Raw genomic sequence first — 10,495 nt, forward strand, 5'->3', positions numbered from 1 at the left:
TCCTGGGCCAGAAAAGGGGGGGGGGGGGGTTCGACTCTCCACCCCGAAATGGTACCTTTGGTAGAGCACTTTGGAAAGGGAAACGATGGGGAATCCTCCTCTCCCACGTAAAGTGCCCATAGCACCTCTCCCGAAATCGATTTCTGATTATACGCAGCTGGTCCTGGGTAATATGTAGTCCTTTCGCTTCCTCCAGCCGTTACTGACATACGTTACACGTATAAACTGTCGTTGCTTCTGTTTTATTTTTTTAAGACTACATTTGACAAGTTCTTTTTCAGGATAATCACTCCGACACTTTCGAAAGCTTCTTACATAAGAACTCGCAGACGGCCGTAAGGATCCCGCGGTTTATAAAACTAGAGGCGTTGAAGGTACACCCATGGGCGTACCGAGAGGGAGGCAAGGGGGGCCATGCCCTCCCCTCCCTGGAGCTCCAATGTTGCTTGTGAAAATAGCGTGCTCTTTGGTCATAGGTCGTAATGATTATTCTCAGTTGTCATAATAGGAACCTCTGAACACCGGCACAGTCCGCAACGTCCGCCTCCAGAAAAATGTAGTGGTGGTGGTTTGCACGCTGCCCCCCCCCCCCCCCCTTCTTGTAAAAAATCATTGGAACGCCCATGGGTACATCCTATATACTGTTATATGTGTTTTACCTGCAAGCAGATTCTTTGAATTGCAAGTCATTTCCATGCTCTGAAACGGCTGTTCGTTCGGAGCGTCCAGCAAGAACGTCCTCAAGTCGAAGCGTGCTTTACCTTAAACTCCGAAGCCACGCGGGAAAGCCATCTTGCTATGACCGACATTCAAAGAAATCGGAATGGCTCCAAAGACTAACTTTCGGGATTGCAAAAAACAGACGCGGGACCTGTGGCAGACGCGCGATGAGCCCTCTGCCCTCTCCGAGCGTCCTGTTATCGAACGAAGACTATAGTCACAGTTCTCATTGACATTTTGACATTTTAGCTTGCCATTGACTCGTCGCGCGTCTGCGACAGGTCCCGCGTCGGTTTTCCGCAAACCCGAAAGTTAGTGTTTGGAGCCGGGGAAAAAAAAAAGGAAAAGAAAAAAGACTCGTTAGAGGTACAAAGTTGCAATCAACGGGTTTCGTGTCGTTTTATCGTCCGCTACAACTTTCTCATTGACATTTTGGCTCTAATCCTCATAATTAAAAAAAAACGGACTTATTAATTTTACTTAATTAATTAATTACAAAACAAACAAAAAATGTTTGAGCGTCCTCACACCACTGGTAACACTATGCAGTCCGTCTTTTTGGTGTGATATGAACCAGATTTCTTTAAAACTCTGGCTCTTTTTTCGTGAAATACCCTGTATGTGACTTCTCCACATTGTTCACAGGGATATATTACCCAGCCGGTAGATTAACTTGGTTGGAAAGTATCCTTTATATAGCTGCGTCTTAGATCTCCGAGCACACCAGAGATCCCATTTTTCGAAAAGTACAACCGGTACCGAGCTGGAGAACTGCATGCTGTACATTGCTGTAAAGCTCCGTGCCTGTTTTTCAAGCAGTCGACATATCATACTTGTTCAGTCGATGAGAAGGCCGTTCAGCGTGTCAATTCAGTTTAATTTTTTTTCTTCTTCTTTCGTGGCTCGAAGAGGAAAGTTGATGTCTTCCACATCAGGAACGTCTGGGATGTCGAAGTCCTGAACGTCATCGATGCCCATTGGAAAATTGGGAAACTGAGGGAACGGCGGAAACGCCGGCATCGCAGGCATACCGAACATTCCCGGCATGCTAGAAATATTTATGGCTGGAAAACGGATGCCGGAAAAGTTGAAACCAAAAATCTGGAAGCCAGGAAACTGTATCGGCGGAATGCTGAAGCCAGGGAAGGACATTCCTGGCGTTGCAGGTGGTCGGGGCCTGCAGTCCGACTGCCGCTCCAGGTTCGTTGACGGGGCTGACACGCAGCATTGGATAAGAACCAGCAGAGCTACTAGCTTCGTCAAGGGGTGGTGCTTCCTGCAAGAAGAAAACGCTTGTAAGGACACCACCTCCATGAGGTATACGAGGTAATGCGTCCAGGAGGTCGGAGCGGAAGCCTCCCGTGCAGGTACCTGCAGTGAACTAGGTAGTGCAGACCAGGGTCGCGGAATGGTACCATTCCGTTCCAATTCCACTCCTTTCAATTCCTCGGAATGAAAAGGTATACGGTCAGTTCCCACTCCTGGAATAGCTTGGCAACCCTATTCCATTCCGTTAATTCTCTCAATAGAAGAAAAGTGTCGGTAACCATACTGACAAGTCCAGCAGTGCTAGAGGAGATTGACATTACCAAGCACGAAAAAACAAAAAAAAAACAAAGACAAGGTTATTTCACTCTTGACCGTGTGCAGGTGCGGTGCAAAGGGTGCGAGGGCAGAAACCAGCACTTTGAAACCAAAACTGCCACCGAGGCACCCAGACCATTTCAGTTCCATTCCGGGCTCTGCTAAATCTGGAATTCTTCCGGAATCATTCCAACTCCGGAATGGCAACTCTGCAACCCTGGTGCCGACACGTTACAGTATTAAATTAACGATGAGCTGATATTGTCCTGGGCCAACAGCACCTCTATGTCGTCTAGCGGACCACGTTGCAGCCATCGCTCGCAGCAGCGTAGCCAGAAAAATATTTCGGGAGGGGTACGTTCTATGGGGACTTTAGCTCCTGGGTACGTCACTGATCACTCGCCCTTCGACTACTGGGAGCGCTTGTCTTCGAAGTATGTGTGAATAGATAAATAAAAAGGTTGCGAAGTCATTATATTTTAGGTGCATGTTTTAAGGGGAGTTAGGACATGTAGCTCAGGGGAACGGTCTGCTGTGGGTATTACACATACTCACCTGGTCTATATAGAGGTGGGTACGAATCGCATCGGAATAACTGCACACTATATGACTTAGACTGCAGTCCGTGCAGAGTTTACAACCACAGGGCAGATAAAAAGTAACTGCCGACAAAAACTACTTTGCGGTAAGGACGAAACTTCAAGTATAGGGCTCAGGGCAAGGGGTATCCGACGTTTCGGAGCCTGATTCGGCCCTTCCTCAGGCATGACTGGTCATATAGTAACCACTGGTCAAGGAACAGGATCCGGACTGCTCCACCCATCCGGACACGCTCGTGTCGAAGATGTTCACGTTCATGCCGACAAAAACGCATTATGGTGTATTGGATTTTTTTCGTTGGTTTATATTGAATTTTTTTATCGTACATTGAGTGTTGTATTTGCGTTTTCCTTGGCAAAATCTGCTAACCGTCTTTGTTGTTTGGAAAGCATGACGTCAACAAAAACACACACACACGGTATTTTCCGGAAAGCGCGGCAATATTTGGCCTGAAAGGAAAGGTATAAAAATATGTAAATAAGTAAATCAAAATACAAAAAGTGCTGACTAAGTGCTAGTTTGTGCGACGACGCTGAGTACCACAGTAACCACACAAGCAGCACAATGTACTGAAAGTCGAGTGCAATAGGGGAAGAAGGGTAGGTGGAAGGCCTTGAACAGACTCGTGATATGACACTGATGACCAAACCTTGACCTTGACACTCGTGATATGACTTTGATATGACACATACCGTCCGCCCCTATTGCACTTGACTTTCAGTACATTGTGCCGCTTGGGCGCACCAACAATGTGCACATTGTTGGTGCGCTGATAAGGTTGATAACGGCTTGGCTGATAACGGCTTGCTCTCATGCTTCTGGAAGTTTTGAGGGGCATTGCTGCTCGTGGCATGAAGTGAAGCTTGTACTAGCAGTGATGCGTGCTCCGAGAAAGGTACGTCAAGGAATTCATCGAAGGAATCACAGTAATCCCATGGCGCTGAAGCTTGAGCGACGGGCAAACTTACATACAGGGCATAAGAAAGTAAGTTTCGAAACTTTCGCACGTTTTCGATGTGGGAAGTTAGGCAAACGACTTTTGCTGTGGCGTCGTTGAACGGAGAAAGAAGGCAGACGCCGCCGACTGAGGTTGATATGGACTTATGACTCCCGTGACTTATGGATTTACGATGGAAGTATATGGGGCCGGGAAAAGTAACTATTTTGTGGATGCTAGAGATAGACGCTGAACAGCTCTCATACGCCTCTGGCCGCGAGGACGGTATAGCAATATGGGGGAGGTAAGCATATTGCTTCCGCTTTCAGCACCGTGTGTCGAAGATTTGTGGCGTACGTAAAAAAAAATACTAATAATAATAACAAAGGTGGTCGAAATTATCCGCAGTCCTACCCTGCGCGGCACGTGCAGCATGCTGCCGCGCAAATAGCGCTGACTCACCTTCGTGTAAATTTGCCCCCTTGCTGGAAACTACTGCTTGCTTCTTTTAACCGCCAGTTACCGTTCTACATGCTAGCCTTCGAAATCTGGACTCTACGATGCTGTGAGACCTCCTTACCCGTTATCTGTAGCATCCGCATATCAGCAATAGGGTATAGCTTCCAGAGTTCGAGAACATTACCACAGATGCGTTACATAAAGGCGCGTAATAAGTTCGCCTAAATGTAGCCCACGAGCTTTCTGTCTATATAGTCTGCAGTGAAGGTCTCATTGATCGCATCAGGCAATGGCCCTGCACGTACCTGAACAAGGGTTCTCGAAGCATTGTACGCCGCAGCGAAGTTGTGTACGAAGGCAGCATACATTCATACATCTGCCACAGTTTATGTAAAGAGCACGGTCTGTCTATGCCTCAGTGGCTTGGCAATGATGCTGACTTCCGTAAGGTTCATTAAGCATCCTCCTCATTGAAGGAAGGTTGTCCAATGCCATCGGTTTTCAAGCTTGGACGCACGAATAGCCATCGTGCTTTTTCATTCTCCGTTAATTGTTTTGTCAAGAAGGAAGGCAGGGAATAACTCTCCTTGAGAACCACTGTTTAATGTTGTTGTTTGCAAAATTTACACCCAAATTAAGCAATAAAATTATCAATTTGTGTAATGGTGTGTTGTCCTGGATATCCCATTAGGTCTAGATTAAATGGCGGCATGCTCACAATCCATGTAGGGGCCTTTGTAAGTTAGATCTCTTGGACCTTTCCTATGCAGGGGATACGGCATAGATTCTACTCCAAGTTGAGAAATCAAGTACCCTATGAGGCAGAGGCATGCCTTTGTGCACCGCATTTGGGCTGGAATGAACTCTGTCGTCTGCTACCATTCTGCAAGCGTTACTTTGGGGAATTTTCCCCACAAGTTCATTGAAGTTTCTGATAGGTTTGGAATTAACAGGGACTGCACAGACTTTCAAGCGCCGACTTTGGCCGAAACGGCACCAGTCTTGCGATTCCTGCTGAGATGTGATTTTATGAACTGCAACCCCGTACTAACTTCAGAAGGCACCTATGGCCTTCCCACGTGCACTCGCACAGTGGTTTATGAACATCGTACTTTAAAACTAAGAACCGCATCTGGCGGCATCTCACAGTAACGTGTATTCACACGAACGACATTCCCCAGAATACTACAGCGGAAGATGCGAGAAACGTCATAGCTTTCTGCTGTCACGTGTCTTCACGTACACTGCTAACCGTAGGGGAATATCCTGCGACACAGCCACAAGACATTCTGTAGCAGACGACAAGAAAAGACGCTGACTGTGTCGTATGCTAAGTGTCGTCTGCTAATTGTGCAGTACGGAACTTCGGCTCTGTGAGCAGTGTTTTCGCTATTTCTTCCACTAGAATCTTCTATGAGGATGTCGCTCGTGTGAATACACGGTAAAGTACACGGGACACCAAACTATTTCAGGAGGCACCTATTCCGGTGCAATGAAAGTGTGTATTTATTGATTACACTCAATGAACTCGCGAATACGCGCAATAAATAAGTGATATCACATCACGGCCCTTTCTAATCGCGAGACGTTCCCTTGCCGGTGACAGCCGACAGTAATGCCAAACGGAAGCAGAACTAGCACAGCATCCCGTTCAGGAGCAGGTACTATGCACGCAATCGAGTCTCATTTCTTCGTTTTCCGAGACGCGTCCTCGTGACATGTGCTAAGATCCAAGACGATGCACCCAGGATCACGGATGAAGTTGATGTCACGGTTATAGGATGAGTACAATAACGGCACGCCTTTCAAAGACTGCCCTTGGACACGCGGTGGGGGTACTTTGGCAATGGCGCAGAACGTAGATCGCGATCAATTCTTGACCAGCCATATTTCGTTGCGTCTTTCGTGTATCCAGAAGAGGAGGTCGTATCTGGCGATGTAGTATGAATCTGTGACTATGCTGGGATCTCGTCTCACGCTTTTGACGAAGTCATCGGCATGTCGGAGCCATTCCTGTTCGCTGGGCTTCCCGCCGAATACCCTGTAGAGGAAAAGAGGAACGATAGACATAATGTAGAATAGGTATTGTGTCGCTCTTTCAGAAATATTATGATTACATTCATTGTGCTTGATTAGGCAGTGCATTCCCGTCATAGGCACCTAGTGCTGGTCACGTCCTATTCGAAAAACGTCTTGAGGTTACCCCAGAAGTCCTGAGGTTACCTCAGGATATCTTGAGGTTGTATGAGGTTACCTCAGATTTGCCTGTGGATCTGGAATGGATCTGTGGATCTGCCTGTGGATCTCAAGAAATCCTGAGGCTCTACCTCAGGACCTCAGACCCGGCTGTGGTTCGTCTAATGTTACCTCAAGAGATGCTAAGGTTCTGCCTCAGGACCTGAGACCTCGCTTTCGCTCTTTTGAGGTGACCTCAAGAAATTCTGAGGTTCTACCTCAGAACCCCAGGCCTTTGCTGTGCTTCTTTCGAGGTTCCGCCTCAAGACCTCAGACCACGCCATAGCTCTCCTAGGATTGCCTCGGCATATATTGAGGACCTTACATATTCCATTAGCTAATACAGTTGGATTTTGCCAAAAATGTTATATTTCCTTATGAAAATCAACGTTCCAGGGTACATGGCATACGTTTTAGCGACACTGACGTTGCCGGTGGAAAACCTTTGGCTTCGCGATGGTTCTGGTTTCGATTTGGTTCCTTTCTTCAGTGGGAGTACTGTTCACAATACAGCGCTAGATGCTCTTCGGAAAGGCTCGCGTTTCTGATAAACCATTGACTCACTTGACGATATACCGCCTTGGCGGTTCTGTGTGGATGAACACTTCCTTGTCGTTTGCTTTCGGCGGGTTGTGGTACAGGCTGAGAGGCAAAGGGAATGCCATGGTGTAGTCAGACATTCGCTTGCCGCTGGCACCGCGCTCGTGCACGAAAGTCCTGTGCGGCGTGGTCAGGTCGACCGTCACATCTGCAGGAGACGACGAAGCCGTCGTCGGTCAGCATCGTGCACACGACGACACCAAAAAATGCGGATAAAATAGCGTGACGCTCACTTTGATCGTTGAAAGCTTGTATGTAGTAGATAAGCTTCCTGAAGCTTTTCACTTTCGCTTCAAAGAGTGACATCCCACGGCTCGTGACGCTGATCCACTTCGTCTCCGGATAGAGTCTCTCTTCATATTCCTACACAAAGTGCGTGGGGCGGGAGGGATTATTCAAAGTGATTGATCAGTGCAAATAGTCATTCCAGAGTTTGAAGCGAAATTCCCCGCAGATTGCCTTTCCTATTCACTTACCTTGGGCTCCATGTTGATTTCTTTTAGTTTGTATCGAATATGCGAACTCCCAAAAAAGAAAAACAGTACAAGCGCTCACCACCCGGTAACTCATTTTGCGTCATTCCGAGGTGCGCGCGCGTACCGGTCACTTCAATTAAATTCCAATTTATTGCAACGTAAAATCTCATGCAGGGGCGGGTTTAGGGGGAGGGGGTCCGGATGTCCTGACCCCCCCCCCCCTCAGTTTTCGTCGTTACATAGAGTTTCAATTGACCTTGGTCGTGCAATAGCATGCTGTGCAAGGCAGGACCCCCCTCAGAAAAATCCTGGATCCGCCTCTGATCTCATGTCCTTGCGCCAGAAAACTCCAAACTCCAATGTAAAGTCTCACGGGAAACTTTTGCCTTATCTTGCCATACCAGATATGGTCCCTGTTCGCGCATACACTGCTGTGAACTTTTACCGGCATACCCACCTGTCGTGAACATCTATCTGCCCCCAGCCGCGTGGCGGTGGCAAGGTGAACGCGAAAAAAAACGAGGTTCCCAACCACCTGTGTTTCAGAGCTCCACTTGGTGAGCTGTACATAGAGTTGGCCGTGACCTAGAACGCGTAATTTTTTTTTACAGAGAAGCTCTCTGTATATGAAGCTACGTCAATGGCCACACGTGGCTTTTATTCAAAGACCATCTGCGCGGTCGTGTTGTGAATTGAAGGTAACCTACCGCATCGTTGGAGACAACTTCGTAGTCGATGCATTCCACTCCCCTCCAGGAACATCCGAAACCATACGAACAGGAGGATAGCTGTCGAGGAAGAAACCGGGTGTAACAGTCATTTATCCAGACCCCCCTACACCCCCCAAATGTTCAGTGACACCCCGTAACTTTTACAGCTGTGTGCCCCCTACGGGGGGTGCCCTTGCGATTTCAGCTTTAGACACATGTCGGTAATGATATGTTAAGGCGTAATGACGTAAGTAACCCTAATAATACCCCCCCCCCCACACACACACACACACTTTTTTTCTAACACCTCTCTGTGCTTGGGATTCTGGATAAACCACTGGGGTGAACTTGAAGCCACAGAAGTCGAAGAATGGCGCTGAATTATTATGTTCTCTCTCGGAAGTGAAGGTGCCTCTTACCTGTATTACAGTTGCAAGTGCCGCTACTACCAGGAGATGTTGCATCTTGGTCGCCCGAAAGACTATAAGGTATACAAAGCTAGGAAACTTTGCCGAAACAGATGCACCTCTGCGTCGGGGTGGACCGTCGGAAAGAGGACAGTCTCTCAGTGAAGAATCTTCTTGTGGTGTCCGGTCTCTATACTTACAAGGCCAAATCCCGAAGCTTATATAAGGTTGTTTCCTCCTCACCCACTATAGAGCACCCGGAAGAGCCGAGTCCCGGTGACCGAGGTGCAGGCCTCCCCCTCCCTTCGGTAAACGACCATTGTTTTATGATGATGCGTTGCTTGCCCGGGCGTCCCAAGCCAGTTCCCAGCTGGACCTCCCGCTATGATTTCGCTGTTCGAGGTGAACGAACTCGTCGTCTGCATTTCCGTGGCACTGGAGCGGCGTAACCTTGAACTTGAACTTGCTCAAAACGGGTTGCTCGCCGGGCCAGCGAGGAAAGTAGACTGCGCTAGAGTCACGTGCCGGTTCTGGTGCGGTGGGAAAACTTTGTTTTCCGCAGCAAAAGTGGGTGACTCCTGTTTATTTACAAACAATGTTTTTAATGGCTTTTTCCTCGCCGTGTTGCGAGTGTACGTTCTGTCCATTTGAGAATGGTTGAGGATTGGGCTAGTTGGTATTGAGACATCTGGACTGAGAGCGCAAGAAACACGGACAAAGAACGGAGAAACAGACAGGACGGGCGCTAATTTCCAACTACGTTTATTGAAGAAAATGAGATGAGTGAGAAAATCAACGCCTCGTTTTCTTCAATAAACGTAGTTGGAAGTTAGCGCCCGTCCTGTCTGTTTCTCCGTTCTTTGTCCGTGTTTCTTGCGCTCTCAGTTCAGCTGTCCATTTGGGTTGGGAATATCTGCATGAAGCGTATACTGTCAACTGGGCAGATTCTTCTTAGCGGTGTGGCTTTCGTCTTCTGCTTCTTCCGGGGTAGAGATTACTTGTAGCGTTATCCTGCGGATGCATGTTCTGGCACATTTTCCTTAGGACACGACGAAAAGCGTTGACGGTGAAGTGCGCGTCAACGGGGTCATTCCGTGTCTTCAGCACATGTACGGATGTTCTTGATGTCCGCCTTGTTCGTTCATTTTCTTGCGTTGCTCCCTCTGGAATACGGGACAAGTCGCAATTCTTGCGTTCATTTTCTTTTGAGGCGCACAATATATATATATATATTTATAGATGCTGTCAGTGAATATTACGCGCTCTCGGGAATTTCCGAAAGAGCCCTGCATAGTTTCAGATTCTCCAAGAGTAGCTGGAGTCACCGGGAGCCGTTTCTCGCCTATAGATACTGCCGCGACACCGCCCTCCGCCACACGTTGGAAGACTGCCAACAGCTATGGTAAAGACGAAGCGGAAATAGACCTTCAAGAAGCAATGTCGTCATGCGTGTAGCAGATTTGGGTACCTTGTGACATCATATTGCTCAAAAGTAGACATTTCACTAAAGAGGAAACATTTTGGAAGAATACAGTGTGGGAGATACTTGGAATTGCAATGACACAAATTCGGCAAGATTCTGAAGACACGAGATTTAGCACGCAAGCTACCTAGATTCACCTGTGTGTCTTAGGGAATTCGACGAATGAACACGAAGTTTGAGGCCTGAGATACTGCACCCCCTTCCAGAAGCACTGCGTAAAAAAGATTGCAGAACTATATATTTAGCTACGCACACGTAGTAGGCAATTTCTTTCGTTGCACAAA

At 47.7% G+C, this 10,495-nt stretch overlaps 2 protein-coding genes across 2 annotated transcripts in view; one reads left to right on the forward strand and one right to left on the reverse strand.

Moving 5' to 3' along the window:
* Positions 1–3,663: 3,663 nt before the first annotated feature.
* The window catches only part of LOC135368778 (transforming growth factor beta receptor type 3-like), a 42,854-nt gene continuing 36,022 nt past the window's right edge, over positions 3,664–10,495 (forward strand). The window contains exon 1 of the mRNA XM_064602291.1: positions 3,664–3,889. The gene's annotated coding sequence lies outside the window, so the exon portion shown is untranslated. The remainder of the gene's footprint in view (positions 3,890–10,495) is intronic.
* Positions 6,007–8,785, reverse strand: LOC135369465 (heme-binding protein 1-like). The gene is made up of 5 exons (XM_064603053.1): positions 8,741–8,785; positions 8,319–8,399; positions 7,369–7,498; positions 7,100–7,283; positions 6,007–6,341 (listed from the first exon to the last, which is right to left on the reverse strand). Exons 1-5 carry the CDS (start codon positions 8,783–8,785, stop codon positions 6,170–6,172), a joined length of 612 nt encoding a protein of 203 aa, XP_064459123.1. The 3' UTR covers positions 6,007–6,169.

Source organism: Ornithodoros turicata, chromosome 9 (genome assembly GCF_037126465.1).
Source record: "Ornithodoros turicata isolate Travis chromosome 9, ASM3712646v1, whole genome shotgun sequence".
Lineage (NCBI taxonomy): Eukaryota > Metazoa > Arthropoda > Arachnida > Ixodida > Argasidae > Ornithodoros > Ornithodoros turicata.

Bases quoted from the DNA above. Each gene is read 5' to 3' on its own strand.
- LOC135369465 (XM_064603053.1), bottom strand. From the start codon at position 8,785: ATGCAACATCTCCTGGTAGTAGCGGCACTTGCAACTGTAATACAG. The intron at 8,400-8,740 runs GTAAGAGGCACC...CTTCCTCGACAG, and splicing joins CACTTGCAACTGTAATACAG to CTATCCTCCTGTTCGTATGG. The intron at 6,342-7,099 runs GTGAGTCAATGG...TTTCCTCTACAG, and splicing joins CCAAGGCGGTATATCGTCAA to GGTATTCGGCGGGAAGCCCA.